General features: G+C 39.9%; 1 protein-coding gene across 1 annotated transcript in view; it reads right to left on the bottom strand.

The window, feature by feature from the left end:
* Window positions 1-383: 383 nt before the first annotated feature.
* The window catches only part of adck1 (aarF domain containing kinase 1), a 135341-nt gene continuing 115821 nt past the window's right edge, over window positions 384-19903 (bottom strand). The window contains exons 9-10 of the mRNA XM_084742999.1: window positions 7651-7844; window positions 384-706 (exon numbers count right to left, since the gene is read on the bottom strand). Of these exons, the coding sequence (XP_084599125.1) occupies window positions 547-706; window positions 7651-7844 (354 nt within the window). The 3' untranslated portion in view covers window positions 384-546. The remainder of the gene's footprint in view (window positions 707-7650; window positions 7845-19903) is intronic.

Raw genomic sequence — 19903 nt, 5'->3', positions numbered from 1 at the left:
GTCCAGTGTGTAAGATATAGGGTGGTTTATTGGTGGAGTCCACCATGTTGAACTGCCATGTTTCTACGGCAGAGAAGGCTTTTTTTTTTGTTTTCTTACTCTCAGACGAGTACACTAGTCTAAATGAAATTTATGCTTGATGCTGCAACGTCTACAACTATAGGGCGGGTTGCCAGATTCGGTCAGTTGGCACATGTTTTGGTCTTTGTAGAGGCATGATGATAGTTATATTGATCTAACGATCATGAGGAAATAGTTTATGGTTTGTCTCAACTCTGCAGGCTGCAAAAATAGTAAAAGTTGTGATCTTGAGGCAACAGGTCTATAAAATTATCAGCAGCCATGTCTGCTCCCGCTGTCCAATGACATCAGCATTTGTGTCATTTTATGTCTCCACTGAGTTAGAAATTGTGCCATTAAGATAAGTGGAACTCATTCATGTTATGTGTGTGTATGAGCACATACTCAAAATGCGTATTTGAAACCCCTCGGGATCCAGCAGTTGCAGCCCGCTGTCCATGTTCCAGAGCGCTGTCCAGATGTGTGTCAGTGCAGAAACGACAGCAGAGCGGTGATCCAGTGCACCAACATGGAGCCCTTCACCCACAGCAGCAGTTCATACATGGAGAGTCTCCACAGGCTCAGAGACTCTGCCAGCGTGATCCGCAGACGCCTCGTCCTGGACCGAGCTTTACTCCTCTTGTGCCTGTCAGCCACAGCAGAGGAGGAAGAAGAAGAAGAAGAAGGAGAGAATATTTGAAGGAATTGGGTTGGATTGTCAAGATTTTTTACAAATGTTCTTGAGTTGTCCTACAATTCGCTAATCATATCAAAACACACAATTAGTATGACACCGATGCATGATGCAAATAAGATTTTCACAATTCTGAAAAAGTTGAGAGGACTTGTCTGAGACTTTTGTAAAAGTATAAAGCTTCATTAACAGCCCCTGCAGGCTGGAATATTGCTTACTGCCATACAGAGGATGAGAAATTTGACCTGAGGGTGGCACCAGCATGGACCAGGGTGCAAGATTTCTGACGAGCACGGCGAGGTATGGCAGGAAATGTTTCATTTAATTAAAAAAAAGTGCCATTTATGGCAATATAGAGCCTTCAATCATAAGTAAAACTACTCTTTTACTATAAAACTCAGTTTTTATTGCACAATTACATATATTTTACGGTTTGTCATACTTATCTGGGAATATTCCAAATGATCAAATTTTTGTAGTGTTTGTGAACTGACACTGCACTAAAAGGGGAACCATTTACTGCATACAGCCATTAGAAAGTGAGTAAAATAAACTAAAGACCCCTGTGTTCTCTGGGGAAAATATTACACCAAACTTTGTTTAAGAAATGTGACATATTAGCAATTAATTAGGTGACTAGAAAAACACACAATTCTAGAAACACAAAATAAAAGGTGTCAAATGATCACAAATTTCCACAGAATTCGGCATCAATATAATCAATAAACTGTATTTCCATATAAACTTTATTTTGTTGCCTTAAGTTGCTACCAGCAGCAGTAGCATAAAAAGGTAATTAAAAGCAACCTGTGGGACAAATATACAAACTTAACCTTTCTTAGCCTTTTCAGTGGGAGAAGACCATGAGAATGAGAAGTGAACAGTTTTATTAAACACCTACTGAGAACACTGTTAATTTACCAACTGTCATTTGTGTGATGCTATATGAGGAGTTTTTGTGGACATTACCAAAGTTTACTGCTTCCTGTTTGTTGCTGCAAAGAGCACACTTACATTCTGATCATATTAATCATATTTGAATTGAACAAAACATCTACATGAGAAAAAGACTGACGTAGAAAGCATATCTTATGTAGTTATCTGGCTGTAAGAGAGTAAGTAAGTATATGTTGTTAACCTCTAATTAGTCAACATGAACATGTCAACATTGTCACTAAGATCATGTTAGTGTGCTGACTCTAACTCAAAGCTCCACTGTGCCTTTACAGCTTCACAGAGCTGCATGGGTGGCTGCAGACTCGCAGTCTTGTCATGGACCGAAGTGCTGATCAAGTAGGCCTGTCATAATAATTATGTTATCAACTTATCCTACGATAAATGGACATGACCTCAATAAATTTTGCTGACCTCAATACTGCCTGTTGTGTTTACATGTATGTTTGTTTGCATAAGAAAGTCATGAATGTCATAAACATTTTAGCCGACATGATGTAGAATAAACAGTAGGGTTTTCCCTTCCATTATAAGACTTGGCCATTCTTTTATGTATGTTTTATTTCCTTAGGATATTTGGATATTTTTTCACATTCCTATTCCAATGTCCGTTGAATATTCATTATTAAAGCAACATCACACAGGAGGAAGTGCTGATGTACCGAATATCAGCACAGCTGTGATTTTGGCCAAAAATAATCACAGCCGTGCTGTTGATCAGTACATCAGCACAACTTCAAGTGTGATACTGCTTTTATACAACAGTTCTATGAGTGCCATTTGTTAGTTAAGAGTAATAAGCAACAACAGATTATAATTTGTTTTTTCATCTATTGATTTATTTGGCTGGTTTAGTTGTTATCGTTTCTGAAATTGTGGAATTGGTTTTTTTGGCTTTTTGAGAACCACGGCTTACTTGAGTGACTTCCTGTGCAAAATGTCACTCTGTGCACCATTCTCAAATTGCAAATTATGAAAAAAAAAAGGATTAAGGATGCTTTAAACAGAGTTTTGCAATTACAAACCAGCATTTTCACAAAAAAAGTAAAACAACATAAAGAGCATTTTTTTTAAATGAATCTTTTTGCTATAAATGTTTATGGGCCAAACTGAACAGTATGGCAGACCAACGCTGAACCACAGGCGCCACTTTGGGCAGCCCTGGTCTTGGCTACTTATTCTGTTGAGCCTATGAAGACTAGAGGAAATAGGCAGGCTACCCAGGACAGGTCAGCAGTCTACCACATGGTGATCACATGCAGACTATCAGCCTACAGAAAGATGAGAGACATACAAACTGCACGCAGGCAGCTCCTGTCCAGGAGACAGATAATCACCTTGATCTGCTTGCATTTAGAAAAATCAGGAACACAGGAGAAAAGGTGGCTGAAAGGGTCTGGTTGTGGCTGCTGACAGCACATGAACACAGTGGGAGCTGTAGAAAAGCTTTTCCTTCAGTGAAACAGAGCTGCTGTGAGTACAGAACGCTGGAGTGGAGCTGTGGGAATGAGGTGGCACCGCAGCATCCCCTGGCACCTGTATTACATTACTACCCCTGGCACTACAGTTGGTTAATATTTTATAAGATGTGCTTATTCAGACCGGCTCCACCACTGTCAGCAGTGCAGCAGCAGGCTGCGCACAGAGCCTGACTGTGTCCACAGTCCTGTCCCTCAGACATCAGCTGAGAGCTGAACTGACAGCACACATCTCTGCTCTCCCAAACATACAGTGGCAAAATTCCACTCCTCTTCCAAAGAGACCTACTTGTCAGCTCAGTTTGTCTTTAGTTCTGACACGTCTCATCGCTCCACTGTGTATGCATACATCTCAGAAACTGAAGGATATTATTCACACATCCTTAAGGAGTCATTTATACATGTTTTTATGTTTTACTACAGACAGTAATTCTTCTTTTGTACACTGGAACATGATGGAACGTCTCTGTAAGTGTAGCAGAATAATTACCTAATTTTACTGGCTTTATTCTTGTCTGTGACAGTGTCTTATTTGAGTCAACCACCAGGGGAGCCAAAGTCAGACATTTTTAAATTCTAAACATAGAATAAAGAGGAACACTTCACTCCAAGAAGATTTAACTTCCTGTTTTGTTGACTAATCTTCAACAAACTGCTGTTTCAGTCTGCCATCAAACTGAACACAAACAGCTCATCGTCTGAGAACAAATGTGGAAATCCAACAGCTACACACATGAAGCAGGTTGACACAGTATCCTGTCCATTCCAACTGCTACTAGATTTCAAGGTCTTTCTTACCTCTTAATTATGTATGGATTATGTAACATGGATACGAAAAAAAGGTAACCGTATTCTATCACAGTTGCAGATAAAAAAAAGACGGATGGATTGTTAGTAGGATTAGGATTTAAAATAAAGAACAATAAACACAGCATGCACAGGGCACACATAATTGCGAATTCATTATCATGACCTCTAGTTAAAAAATGCCTCACTGGGTGGGAATTTCAACATTATTTTGTCTTTAAATCAATCATTAAATCAATCAATCAGTTGCACACAACAAAGGACGGAACAGCTGGAAATACTAATAAACCAAACAACATAAAACTCTTAGAGCTGCAATGATTAGTCTTTTACCAGTTGACAATTAAATTAATCTGCGACTATTTTGATAACTGATAAATCATTTTGAGTCATTTTTGTCCTAATTCTCTGATTTCAGCTTCTTAAATCTGAATATTTTCTGGTTTCTTTACTCCTCTCTGAAAGTAAAATGAATATTTTTGAGTTGTGGACAAAACAAGACATTTGAGGATGTCATCTTGGATTTTGATCAATATTTTTCACCATTTTCTAGCATTTTATGGACCAAACAACTCATTGTGTAATTGAGAAATCAACCGATTGATCTATTGATCTATGATAATTGTTAGTTGCAGCCCAAAAACACTCCTTTAGGCTGAACAATTTCACCATATTTTATATTGAGGTAATCCAAACATAATAGAAAGTAATCAAGTTACATTACTTTAAAACTGTGATATTTTAATTAGGTTACTGACGAGATTTTTCAACAGGTAACTGGTTGTGATTTACAGTCCGCTTAACAAGGACTGAATCAGGAACAGGAGATGCCTGGACGTGACGGTTCCACCTGATGCTGCTGGTTGTGATTTACAGTCCACAAGACAGGACTGAGTCATAAAACAGAGGACGCCTGGATGAGAGGGTTCCTAGTGATGTAATGACGGTGCTGGTTGTGATTTATAGTCCACTAAACAGGACTGAATCACAAACATACGATGCCTGGATGTGACTGTTCCTCCTGATATGGTGATGCTATTTTGTAGTTTTGTTCTAATTGTAAATTGTACTGCGTGAGTTGTTACATTTGCAGTTGTAGTAAGTCCTGTAATCAGTGGCAATGTACAAATGAAATTGTTATTTGTGCAAAACGCTGAGCTCCACCATCAGATAAATACCGTATGACGTGACTACGACTGAAGAAAAGAGATCCCGGCTGTGCTCCTAATTGACCACTAAGAAGCCAACCATGATACACCCCCAGACCTGATCAACCTGGGCTGGGCCCGCCTTGACTGAGGGTGTCTTGTGATAAAAGGCCGAAACATCCCTTAACGGGTCCACAAATGATGATGTGCTGTTACTGACTAGTTTTTTTAACAGGTAACTAGTAACTGTATTGGAATACATTTTTAAAGTGAACCTCTCAACCCAGCTCTGAAGCCACTGTTCAGCACTAATGTCCTACTTCCATCCGTCAAAAATCATTGAAGACCTACATTTTTACTGTTTCTATATGAAGCTGTGGTGTGAGAAAATTTCTAGTGAAAGCAGACAACTTTTCAACTCCCCACTCCTAGTGTTCCCAAGTTTTTCCTGACGCTGTTGCAAAGACAACTCCTGCACACGACACTGGACTGCTTTCTGTTTCCTCAGAGCCGAGCTCCATGGAGAAATGATCAACACCGTTTTGGAAATTAGACAAACGAAAGAAGCATGTTCACTGAGGAGGAACATTAAAAGATATTGTAATGATGTGCATTGCATAGTAACACTGTAATAGAGTAACGTTAATTGTTAATTGTTTCGCACCAACAAGCAATAAAGGTTGGTGTTGAGGTGGAGGAGGGAGTAACATTACATGTAGAAGTTTCATCATTTATTCTAAACTTTTCCCAAGAAAAATTGTGCCCAGTGACAGATTTTCATATTGAGAGAGAGGCTGTTGTGAAACTATAGCCATCACACCATGAAATCAACATTTACTATTTCATATTTGGATTTTGGAGGCTCATCTGGACAAAAGCAGTAGCATTTCCTGGTGGCCGCAATCACGTAAAACTATATAGAAACAGTTGATCTCTTCTTTGGGGGTCTCATTTGCTTATGCTGGTCGTATAAAGCATCAGTGTTAAACCGAGACTGTTTGATAACCAATTTAAAACCTCTTGTAGTAGCTTTAATAACAATAATAATAATAATAATAATGATAATAATAATAATAATAATAATAATAATAATAATAATAATAATAATAATAATAATAATCAGATAAGCAGCTTCCATGGAGGATTTTTCAATATTTTGGTGCCATTTCTGGTGAAGACACTTTCTTGGTAACAAATTCACCTCCTAGACATCAACATGCAGACCCAAAATCAAAATTAAAAAACACATATATATTGAAAATATAATCTTTTCCTGGAAGGCTTACTTATAAAAATTCCGGATAGCACTCCGTCTGTGTTTCGATTTGTACTTAAAGCCATAATGTATATAGCCTTTCTATCACTTCTGTCACCTGCTCCCATTTGCATGATGGGTTCACCATATTCAATGGTGTTTTCGCACCTGTAGGTCGGTTCATTTGGTCCGGACCAAAAGAAAAAAAAACACAGAAAGATTAGTTCTTTTTTGAGTTCTGGTCCACTTCCTGTTCTCATTGACGTTTTACAAACAAAACAAGAGGAGTAAACATGTAGTTTTGCAGACTGACGGGTAACTTGTTGATTGGACAGTTTTGCCGATTGTCATCCTGCATCATCAGTGCATCAATCAAATTCCAGCGACTGACAGAAGTTTCTCCAGCACCTCTGCTGTGTGTATTTAAGAGAAATATCCAATTAGATTTATTTATTTAGCAAAACGCTTCATGTTATGAATAATGACTAACAGATGGAGACAGGAAGCTGCAGCGCTGTGTCTGCCATTCCTGCTGTATATCTTTATATATTGAGTTTGCAGAAATTTTGTGAAGAAAGGAATAACCAGAAAGCACCTGGATTTTTTTCTGTTTACCTTCGTTTAGCAAGAGAGAGAGAGAGACAGAGAGAGAGAGCGCATCCACCCTTTACCTTTTTTTATGTGTGTGACATACAGTTGTATTACTGTGGGATCGCTATCACACACTTTGTAATTAGAGCCTTTGCTGAAGAGCATACCTGTTACTAAATTAATTTCAGAAATATAGGTTTTTTATGTCTTATACTGATAAATTATAATGAACATATTTCACTATCAGCAGGTGGATTTATTAGCAGGTCAGCTTTTGAAATCATGCTAAAATCAGATCTTCTCTAATAAAATTCTGTGTTTGGTTTGTTTGCTTTCACATGACAAATGAGGCGCACCAGATCTGCTTGGAACTATACCAAGACCCGCCTTCTCAGGCAGACTCTGTCCACACCACGGTTCACCTGACAGCTTTCACACGAGCCCAAACAAACCAGATGAAACGGACCATGGTGGTCATGGTTTTAACTGGACCAAACAATTGCAGGTGAGAAAATGCCCTAAGTAAACTGGTGGAGTGAATTTTAAACTGAAAACTTGATCCTTTAAGTGCTTTTTCACTAGGAACAAAATAAAATTTATCATGAAGTTCGATAACAAAACACAAACGGCTACGATAGATTAAAGAGCACTCTGTTTTCTGACCTTGCCATGGCGCGTATGCAGCAGCGGGACATGTTGATGAAGGACGAGGATGAGGCTCTGGTCTGTAAGGTGGTTTCGATGCCCCTCAGCAAGTCATTGGTCTTCAGCAGCAGCAGCATCTGCCGGGGCACTCGGTTCAACAGCTCGCTGATCTGGGGCAGATAGAGAGCTGCATTGGTCCGTATCTCGACGTCCTGCCAAGAGAGACAGACAGCAAGATATCTCTTTACTGGGTAAATTATGTACAAGTGAAAGGCCTGTGCACACACAGTGAGATTTTCACTGATTTTGACTGAGTAGATCTCTTCTGAGTGAACACAGAGAGCCACCCTCCTTCACTCTTGTAGCTCCATACTGTGCCTCTTTATGATTTTTACCAGTATATGAGGAGAAGTTTGCTTACCTCTGTAAATTCTCAGCACATATTAACCCAATTTTGTCCTGAAAAGAGGTCAGATGGTGTGTTCATGTTTGATTAGTAAGGGGAATTCAAAGTTCTAAAGGGATTTTTTACAGAACTTTGCACATTCAAGCCATAATTCTAGCTTCCAAGGTTGGGAAAAAGCATAGGAAACTTTGAGAAATGTATAATGTGCAAAATAATGCAACACGTCCTCCTAGCTTTAACAACAGAATAGGTTATTTGCCAATGACTCCTGAAATGACATATGAACAGGAAACAGACGTACCATACCTTCACCATCACGCAGTTTAAGTTGTGTTTCAGTTTGGTTAGGTTTAGGCACCAAAACTACCCGATTAAATTTAGGCACTGAAACTACTTGGTCAGGCTGTAGGAAAATATCATGGTTTGGGTTAAAAGAAAGTTTTAGTAAGTTTAAGTTATGCTACATATGTGATTTTGAATTGATTTGAAATAATGTGATTTTTGAATTTGTAGTAAACTTTTGAAATGTAACCAACAACTAGATTTACGGTCACATGATCCCTCCAAGAACAAGACAAGTTCCAGTTTACATCCATGTCTGTATAATACTTGTAGTGAAGACTTTTAAGCGATTTAATAAAATATATTGAGGGTTTTTTTTATCTCCAAGCATTTCTGAAACATCGCGGTCATGAGAACGGGAAAGACGTGAGGTCACGTGACCTTGAACTGACCAATATCTAATCAGTTCATTCTTGATCAGTTCACTATGTCAGACCTACCATTCTCCCCTTTTCTAATGCAATACTTCAAAATACACATAAAAATATGTTGAAGGAAACACGGCTAATGAGACAATATAAAGTATACAGAGATAAGGAAGGACGGGAGGAAGTAAAAGAAGGAAATGATGAGGCTGAGAGCAAAGCAGGAGAGAAGGAGGAAGGGAAGAAGAAAACAAAAAGAAAGTAGTACAGGGGAAGCAAGATGGGATTAAAACAAGAGCGGGAAGAGGAGAGACAGAGGACTGAGTTTGCCTCCATGACGACTATTTGTTCTCTTTGATATTGAAGTCTCCATGTGAATGTCAGAGTCCTGCTCTACTCTACTTCAAAGGCCTCTCCCTGCTGCACATCAACAGGCCTAAATTACACTATTAGTCATGGAACAAAGTGGACTGCAAGCTTACAGACACTTGTTTAGCAATCTTTAGACAAAAAGTAAAATCAGGAGCTGCACAATCTATTCAGGAGTACAGGATATTGCAGGACTGAACCAAACAACCGAATTTATGAGCTAATTGGACACAGAAGTGAAGAAATTGCTTTATATATCAACCAAAAACTGAATAAAAACACAAACAATATGCTACTAAGGCTCAGAGCACTTTGATTTATAGTTCAGACAGTGGGAGATGCTCAGTATAATCTGCAATTACAATATCTTAAACAAAGACAATTGCTTACAATAAACATAAAAGAAAGCAAAAGAAGTACACCAAATCTTGACATCTTCACAAATTTTGCGGGGCTAGAACTGATTCGTAACAGTACTCTGAAATCCTTTTTAAGAAAGGAAAATAAGAGCTGAAGGTTACAGGAGCAGTAATGACTGTATGAAGTGAAGTGTTGCAGTAAAAGCAAAGAAAAGGATCACAAACAGAGAGTAACACTAACAAAGTCAAACTCGCTGTAGGTAGACACTGGCAGCGTGTTGTATCGTTAGATAGATAACTGTATTCTAGAGACTGTGGCCAAGTACCTGCCCTGTCTGCTCATAAAACGCTAATTTGCAATATCAACCAAACCACTGACAGGTAAAGTGAGTGACACTGATCATCTTGTTACAGTTGCACCTGTGAAGGGGTGGAATATATTAAACAGCAAGAGAACAGTCACTTCTTCAAACTGGAGTGTTGGAAGCAGGAAAAAGGGGCACGTGTAAGGATAAGAGCGACTTTGACGAGAGTCAGATCGTGATGGCCAGAGGACGGGGTTAGAGCATCTCTAGTCTGACGTCATATCCGCAGTCCCAAGTCCATTTTGGGAAACCAGCTTGGACTCTCTGGACGACCTGAGAAAGATCACGAAGGACATTAACACCTGATACCAGAGACCACTATTTTCAAGGTCAAAAATCAACCATCAAGCTAATTTGTTTTCAAGTGTCAAGGACACTGTAAGTATGTAAGTAAGTACAGTAGTCTTGTCCAGATTATACTGCGTATATCTGCAAACTGATGACTATGAAAGCAAAATGCAAAACAACCTGACCATGTGCCACATGGGTAATACCACAGTTATGTGCAGTAAACTGTAGCTATGCTATTGTTCAAATAAGAGACTTCAACAGCAATTATTTTCATGAAACACATGGTAGTACATATTGTGCATACATGATTATTCATATTTTATTTATATAATCCAATAATTTAATTTGGAGTTTATTTTCTGAAACAACAAATTGCCTGGAAACGAGGAGTGTCCAGACTTTCTCATAGCCTTGTATATGAATTTCTCCATCCTTTGTGTGTGTGTGTGTGTGTGTGTGTGTGTGTGTGTTTGTGTGTTTGTGTGTGTGTGTGTGTGTGTGTGTGTGCGCGCGTGTGACACAGCAGCATTGTCAGAGCTGTCAGTCCAGATAAACAGGGAGTTGACAGGCACAGAGAGAGACAGACAGCTAGTCAACACCCTGACACAGATAAACTCTGTCTCTGCTCTCTGTCTGTCTGTCTCCGTCTCATGCCCACAGGAAGTGATGTGAACAAACAACACTAATGCAGCAAACAAACAGCAACTGATTCAACTACATTATCCACCACACCACACCACACACACACACACACACACACACACACACACACACACACACACACACACACACACGCCCAGAGGAGCTATATTATGGTTGGATGGAAAAAGGACAAAGGATATCTTTCTCATGAGGACATGTGACACACTGTTATAATATCACTTATTAACATGACAGTATAAATAGGATGGCCTGGTAGCTCAGCTGGTAGAGCGTGTGAGTTGTCTGCAGCAGCCGTGGCTTTGGTTCCAATATGCAGCCCTTAGCTGCATGTCATCACCTCCTATCAGTAAAGACATAAAAGTATTGGGTATTAGTATTGGCTCAACTCACTGGGAACCTCGATCGAGGTGATACTAAAATAAGTACCAGGTACCATGAAGGTGCCATCCCCAACTTCTGACAACTGAAAACCAAAGGAGAATGAAGTAGAGTCAAGACAAACTGAGCCAAGCCGAACCATTAGGTGCAAAAATGGTATGAGCCGACTAAAATGAGGACTACATTTACGTATGAAAATGGCATGCATCCAACCAACGTAATAAAGGACTAGACTTTCTTTACTCAAGTAGAAGTACTGATGCAACTTCTTTGCTCAAGTAAAAGTACAAAGTACAGGCTCTGAAATGTACTCCAAGTAAAAAGTAGAAAGTCACCCTCTGAAGGACATTTCTACTGGCTGTTTCTATCAAGAGCTAACTGAACCTCTTTTTGTGAAATATTTGGTCCTGTTTGGTCCGTTTTTTTTGTCATTTTTTAATCTTGTTATCTCACTTTTGATCTTGTTATGTGTTTTCCGTCCTCTTCGTCTTTTATGACGTTTTCTTCTTTTTCCATCCTGTTACTTCATTTTTGGTCTTGTTGCGTCTTTTTCGTTGTTTTTCGTCTTGTTAACCATTTCTCATCTTGTCATTTTTCATTGTTATATCATTTTTCACTTATTATATCTTTTTACAATTTTTTTTGTCTTGCTACATCATTTTTCACATTGTTATATGCTTTTGGTCCTTTACATCTTTTAAGTTTTTTTATGTCTTTTTTGTCTTGTTATGTCTTCCCAGCCGTTTTCTTCTTTTCTGTCTTGTTACGTCTTTTTCATTGCTTTTGTCTTGTTAAATATCAGTCATTTTTGTCTCATTACAGCATTCATTCAAAATTTCAGTTTTGTTATGTCTGTTAAATCTTTTTTCATCCTTCTCATATTTTACGTTTCTTTTTGCCTTGTTACCACTGTTCGATATGCTAAGGCTTTTCTATTTGTTATTATTCCATCCATTTAGGCTGAAATCAGTCTTGAAGTTGGGAAGGCAGCGCACAATGATACAAAATAAGTATAATCAATCATTTTAATCAAATAACTAAAACTAAAGTAACAAGCCTGTTTTAAGGAGTAGGAAATACAGATATTTGTGTTAAAATGTAGGGAATAAAAGTAAAAAGTTGTCAGTAACAAAGTATTTGTACTTAGTTACTTCCCACCTTTGGCTTCAAATTGCATGGCAGATCGTCTCACCCTCCCCTTCCAAGCATACAGAGGAACCCATGGTGGCCGCAAAACTTGCAAAAACTTAAAAGACCATATCGAGAGCAGGTGTATTATTATTATCACTGAATATTTTATTTCATATCTGCCATGTTTGGCTGATAGGAAACTTGTGTTCAGCAGTGGGAGAGACAGTCTGGTTATTCCAACGGTGAAACCTCTGTGCTGTTTTCTGTGTCAGTTAACCAGCTGAACAGTGGCTCCTGAGCTCCTACACTGAGACATTGATCAAATCATTATTTTATGATCACAAACTAATCTGACGAATGAAATATAACTTAATATTAATAAGATCTGTATTGTCAGATCGATTTTACTGACATTTAAAATATGAATGTTATCTACAAAAAAATCTAAACCCACTAAATTGAGGTTATAGTAAAAGATGGTAGTTCAATAAATAATACAAATATCATGAGTTATAGTGAGAGATCCATTGTGAAATACAGCCATCTGTGCTTTTATGCACAAATTTTCTCATCCATCATCCTTTCCTCTCCACTCTTAGTCCCACCTGGTTTAGCTCGTTTTCATTCAAGACATTTTGACTTGTCACAGTAGGAAAAGCACAGGTGTTACTAATAACATTAACAGTGGCTCAGTTCTATTCAAGTGTCCCGGTAAGCCTTGACAGTGTGACAGTGAGCCGCCAGCATGCACAATATCATACACCTATCACAATGACAAACAGAATTACTGCAACACAGTAACGCAAACTGCTGTTAAATCAGCACTTCACAGACACAGCAGCAAAACAGCCGGGGGGAACTTCAGCGACTAGCTAAATCTGACAAAAAAAAAGTGCCTGATAACAGCAATGAACTTGTCATTTATGCACAAAAATAAAAAAATGTGTAACCAGCCGCCATCTGATTAGCAACCTAATGCTAATGTACTATATGTAGAGACTAAGGGCAATCACAGAAGAACTGTCTGAAAGCAGTTTACTGTCTATTCTAGACATAGAAAGGTAGAGTCAGTGGTAGACAACATGGCAGACATCAAAGCCCGCTATAAGCCTCATAAGGGTTAGGGTTAGGGTATTTTCCCCCAAGGATTACATTGAAGACGTTGCAGCCTGTTTTGCAGCAATCTGAGGCAATCTTTTTGTAGTCTAACAGTTAGTCATATAGACCCCAAATATGTTAAAAAAAAATAGGGCCCAGGTTTAAAAATACCATTAAATTACCATTTCAAGTCCTCCGTTGGCCATTTAGGTCTCTTAGTGTAATTGCTTTGAGGTGAGAAGTCAATGAGCCCCTTTTGAAAATAGCCATGCCAGTTTTTACCTTGCCAAAATTAAGCTTAACTTAGTCCCCTTGCCATGGTTTTGGGTTTTAGTGTACTTATTCCTTGTATATTCTCTTGTTTCTGCTGTTTTACTTCCTGTCTATTTTCTTCATCTTTTGACTTCAGATTGTTTCCACCTGCCCGATTAGCTTTCCTGTGTATTTCGTCTTGTGTGTCCCCCTCTTTAGATGCTGGTTCATCCTCATCTTCTACATCAAGCGTGTTTTTGTTTCTTTGAGTGCTTCTTGAATTTAACCCTTGTTTTGTATTCTGTCTAGTTTATTTGGATCCGTTTCCCTGTGGACTTCTTATACCTGTTACACACACAAAAAAATTGTTGACTCTTTAGTAATTAAATCACTTCAAAATGCACCAGACTGACTCCTCTCTGCTGGGCCGTATTCTCTGTTTTTTTTCTGGTTATCCCATTCGGCTAGCATGATGTGGTTGGTAGCAATGGATGCCTTTTGTCTTATAGTTTTATATGATATGAATATCTACAGCCTCTGAAAGACAGGTGCCCGCTCTGGCATTTGTTTGCTTGTTTGTAGTCACAGTTCTGTACCATTTAATGAAGAAATGAAAACAGGTAGAAGTCGACACTAAAGCGTCGATTCTGATGCCTCCTACTGCAACAGTTTCATACAAATGTGACTTTTTGTGTTCCCTACACCTTATTGAAACCATTGATTCATTATAAATCCTATATGCAAGTGTCCCAGGAGTTTGAGAATTATGGCTCTATTGATACAGTACACAGTTAATGAGGAAAGACTGCAAGGAAAGAGCTATTACCTTTATTACCTAATAGTATCCAACAAAGTTATTCAAAAATATATCAAAGTCAAATATAAAAAAGCTTTAAAATTGACCAAGTTATTGGCATAAGTGTGTTTTTAAGAGACAGGTCTGTCAGGTGGCCATTTTGCGGCCATCTCGAAAGCGTTGGTCTCCAAAATTTAATCAGTTCATGTACCTGTTATAGAGTGTTAGCACACAAGATTTGGTGCAAATCCGCCCACCCTTTCAAAAGTTATCGCGCAAACAAAATGTCGGCCATCTTGAAAGCGTTTGCCTCCAACATTTAATCAGTTCATGTACCTATTATAGAGTCTTAGCACACAAGATTTGTTGCAAATCCGTCCACCCGTTCAAAAGTTATCACACAAACAAAAATCTGTGACGGACGGACGGAAGGATGGACGCATGGACTCATGTACAGCCGGACAACCGGAGAACAGTATGCCTCTGGCCTGGCACCTTTGGCGTGCGGAGGCATAATCATTTCTAGGAGGAACACCACTGGAAAAATGTACTGAGTTAGCTGTTTCAGAGAGAGGATGATGCTTTTTGAAAGGAAGCCAACTAAAGTCCAGATTCGTCTAAGTTTATTGTCACATATACAATTATACAGTGAGATTTAGTCTCTGTGACTTAACTCATCCTAGTATTAGGAGCAATGGGAAGTCACTGTGCAGTGCCGAGGAATCAACTCCAGTTTGCCAGTGCCTTGGTCAAGGTTACTGACTGGAGAGTTAACCCAACATATATATGTGTGATGGTGGGTAAAACAAGAGGACACGGAGGAAACCCACACGCACAAAGAGAGAACATGCAAAGCACAGAAAGACCAGTCCAAATTGCAATTGAAACCGCAGATCTTCTTGATGTGAAACAATAGTCCTTGTGCCACCACTCCGCTCTAGTGGCCATAAGTAGTATTCCACATTATTATACTTATTGTACTCCACTGCCTTCAGCCTCCAACCATAGTTGCCATTTGATTTTGCTGTAAACTGCTCCATCTAACAGTGATATTACCTCCTGTATTGGCAGCGAGAACTGCCCTCAAACATAATTAGCTAATGCTGAACAGTTGCACATGACAGATTTTGTAGGAGATTGGGTTGTAGCGTGAATCCGTCTTCCGTCATATACTTTGAACACTCTTCCTAGCTTCCCTTCTCTCCATTTATTCCTTATTTACTTAAAAAAAATCTCAACCAAGAGTTACCAGGGTAAAGACATAAACCAACAACAAAATACCCCCATCACAACCCCCCACCCCAGCCCACCCCTCCCTGCCCAAATAACAGGGGGCTGGGTGTTCTGAAGTGCTCTGCTGAGTCCTGCTTGGGGAATAACAATTAGTAGCAATTATAGGAGGTTGGTAAGCAGGCCTCACAGCTGTCAGCAGGACACAGAGAAGGCGACAGTGCTCTCATTTGCATCTGAAAGCTTCAATAAGGACATATTGTATTGTGAGCGGAGCGATAATAAGCCGCGCAAAAGGCAAAGGGAATGCAGTTGGGGGGAGGTGGAATCTGTGCCGGTGATTTTTCTTTTCTCCCCAGTGTATTGGAGAGTCGACAGGATGATTTCATACAGCAGACATTAGAAAATGGTGGGCAGCCACAGAGAGAGGAATAATGTCAGCATCTACAGCAAGATCTGCTATTACCAATACCATTTTTACTCTGCAGAGGAGGAAAATGCAACTGCACTGCAGGACAGGAAATGAATTGTACTAAAAAATTTCACATGTTGACCTCTAGGTAGCCACTTTTGAGGTTTTGCTTCACTCAGAAATTTTATAAAGTTGATGTCAGTAAACTAAATGTTTCCTTTGGTCGGGGTGAGGGTGGAGGAGCTGAGGATGTTCAGCCCAATTATTGATTAGGTTTACGTGCCACAGCATTGTCCAGTTCTTGCTGTGCTCTAGCTTAGTGGGTACAGCTAGTCCTGAGGCTAGATTAAAAAGGCTTTTGAAACTGTCAACCATCTCTCAACTCTTGTCTACATTTAAATCCTCTAGACAAGCAGTTGATTGGTTTGAGGCATATCTTCAAACTAGAGAACAGTGTGTGAAAGTTGACCAAGAAAAGTAATCTTTTAAAACAACAGTATGAGTATTCCCCAAGGTTCAGACCTTGGCCCACTGCTTTTTAGTCTGTTCATAAATAATATACCAGCAGGCTGCCGAGATGCAATTTGCCAGTTTTATGCAGATGACGCTGCCATATATGTACCGGCAAAATCTCCAAGCAAGGCTACAGAGATGTTCAATGCATGCTTGGGTGATGTATGTCAGTGGCTGCAACATAATCATCTTGAAAAAAAAATGTTTCAGGGTGTTTCTTCATTAGAAGATGGGGATCACTTGAAAATTTTGAGATAAAGGAAAAATAGAGGAGGTCAATGATGTCATGTTTTTAGGAGAAATTTTACATCCTCAACTTAAACTAGATAGACATGAAGATTTTAAAAACTGTCAAGACGAATATTAATTGTTTTAAATTAATCAGGCACTATATACCCTCTCATACAGCCCAGGTATTCATGCACTATGATTTTCTCTCATTTTTCATATTGCATGACAGTACAGGCTCGAGCATCACCATCTACAGTGAGACATCTTACATCCTTACGTAAGCAAGCACTGAAAATAATGGACAAAAACCCTGGTGGCAATACAACCTTCTCAGCTTTGACAGTTGCATTAATTTTTGTTTCTTGAAATTAGTCTTCAAATGTATCGACAGTCTAGCTCCAGAGCCTGAATTATTCAAAGACAAGACGGTAACAGAGTAACTAAGAGCAGGGTAAACAGCAAAAACTACATCATAAATCTAAATTTGAGCAATCAGACTTTTCCATAAAGGGCTGTCAACTCTGGAACACATTATCAACAGAAATCAAGTTACTTCCTGAAACATCAGTTTCACACTCTGCGCTGGAACTCTGTTAAATCGCAGCATCCCTATCAAATAAAATAAAATTAAATAAATAAAAGATATGCCAAGTTTGTCTTCAGTTGGAGAACGCTGAGCGAGAGTTTCAGCTTCAGAAGCGTCAGTTAAAGCTTCAGTTGATACTTCTGCTGGTACACTGTCCAGTTGCATTTGGCAGAAACCATTCTGGGGGAGCAGGTGAGGACTCCGGAGACGGCAGAACTGATGTACCGTCTGCTCTCATGATTCGTGTGGGGGGCCTGTCTGGTGATGATTTGGCAGAGCTTTCCGATGGTCAGCAGTATGGTAAGTCGTCCGACTTTTGATTTTCTGTCTAGAGCAGGGGTGCCCAACCTTTTTTGACCCAAGATCTACTTTTCAAGTAGCCAACCTCCCGAGATCTACCAGTCCAGTGTCAGCATCGCAAACCCACACACATCGTTTCCAGCCTGCAGTAACTAACCTCACTACACTTTTTCTTGTCGTCACACAACCACTAGACATCACATCACAAACTCTTCCTCTCTCAAACACACACACACAGACAAATTCCTCTCACACAGTTGCCAGTTTGCATAGTGCGCTGTAGCACAAACCCACTCTCTCTGCTCCTCTCTCTCTCTCTCTCTCTCACACACACACACATGCCAATCTGCATGATGAGCAATAGCCATAACTGACCTTATATATGAACTAAACAGAAAAATAAACCAGATACAAAACAGGTAGATCCCTGAGTTTGAAAAAAGGAAATCACTTCCTACCTTAGTGGGAGACCTGACACTGGGAGGAGGAGGCTAGCTTCTCGTAGTCAGGAGTGTAGGAGCTGGTTGCAAGGCGTAGGCAGGCTGCAAGGTGGTCATCAGTCATTGTTGATCTGTACTTGGACTTGATGATTTTCATGTGCGAGAAAGCAGACTCGCACAAATAAGTTGATCCAAAAAGAGCTGTCAGGTTCAAGGCACATCTTCTGAGATTGGGATACTTCGCCTCCACCAGTAGTTTCCAGAACACTACATGCTCTCCAGGTTGAGCGGATGTTGATCTGGCTTTGATCTCAATGTCATTTTGCAATGTCAGAATCTCATCCTCAAGAGCAGAGCTTTCCAAGTCGAAAAGTGATTTGACTTTGGCGGCAATGTCACCAACATCAATACTTGCACCAAATGGATAACACATATAGCTGGCTACAGGCTCGATGGATGCAAAGTCAGTAAAACGCCTCTCAAACTCTGACGAGATGTTCTGAACATGCTCCTCATAACGTGCACTGTCGAGCTGTGTCACACCTTTGCCTTGACGTTGTAGTTCTGCTTGCATGTGAGGGAAGTTGCGCAGGTTACCACGCTGCAGCCTGCTTGACATCAGATGCAGCTTGCTTTTAAATGTGTTAACTGAACTCATCATGTTGACTACATCTTTACCCTTACCCTGCAGCTCTAAGTTCAATTCATTGAGCTCGCCAGTGAGATCAGTGAGGAAAGATAAATCTAAAAGCCACTGGTGGTCCTCTAGCTTTGCATGGTAATCCTCATGTTTTGAAAGCTTCAAGAAGTCCTTGATTTCAGGCAACAGCTCCATAAATCTGGCCAAAAATGTACCTCTGCTTAACCACCTAACATCCGTGTGAAGCAGCAGGTCTGTGTGCTCAGCATCATTCTCCTCCAAGTGAGCACGGAAAAGCCTTCTCTGCAGACTCCTGGCCCGAACTGAACACACAATCTTCATTGCAATATCCATCACTTCTTTCATATTTAACATCTTTCCACACAACGCTTGCTGGTGAATTATACAATGATAATTCAGGATATCCGGGAAAGATTCACTTTTTTTGCACAGTGCAATGAACCCACTGGTGCGGCCCACCATAGCAGGCGCTCCATCAGTTGTGATGGAGATCAGCTTGAAGAGCGGCAGTTTTGTCTCGCTAACAAATCCCATGAAAGCATTAAAAATATCCTCACCTCTGGTGTGTCCTTTTAATGGCAAAATGGTGAGTAGCTCTTCCTTGGCGCTCATGTCTTCAAAAACCATCCTGATGAAAACACACAATTGTGCCACATCCACCATATCAGTCGACTCGTCAAATTGGAGGGAAAAGCACTCACACGCGTCAATATCCTTCTTCAGTTGCTCCTCCACATCCACAGCCATTCCCTCACATCGCCTTGTAGTAGTATTGCGGGAGAGTTGCACTTCTTTAATGGCCTTCACGATCTCTGTTTTATTTTTAAAGCCGTCAAAAAGGCTATCCGCTGCCTCGAGAAAGGCTTCCTTCACAATATCGCCGTCTTTGAATGGCTTCTTGTGTTTAGCAAGGACGTGACTGACACGATAGGAAGCAATAGTTGCGGCCTTACTCTGGGTCTTCGGTTTGGTGAAGATTGACTGCTGTGCTGCAAGCTGTGCTTTCAAATCCCGCACTTTTGTGGTGCGTAAAGTGGTTTTTGCAGGAAAATCCCTGTCGTAGCTCCCGTGTACCGTTTTAAA

Source organism: Lutjanus erythropterus, chromosome 18 (assembly GCF_056507025.1).
Source record: "Lutjanus erythropterus isolate fLutEry1 chromosome 18, fLutEry1.hap2, whole genome shotgun sequence".
Classification (NCBI taxonomy): Eukaryota; Metazoa; Chordata; class Actinopteri; order Lutjaniformes; family Lutjanidae; genus Lutjanus; species Lutjanus erythropterus.
The sequence above is the reverse complement of the archived record's forward strand: the minus strand, read 5'-3'. Positions and strand labels throughout refer to the sequence as shown.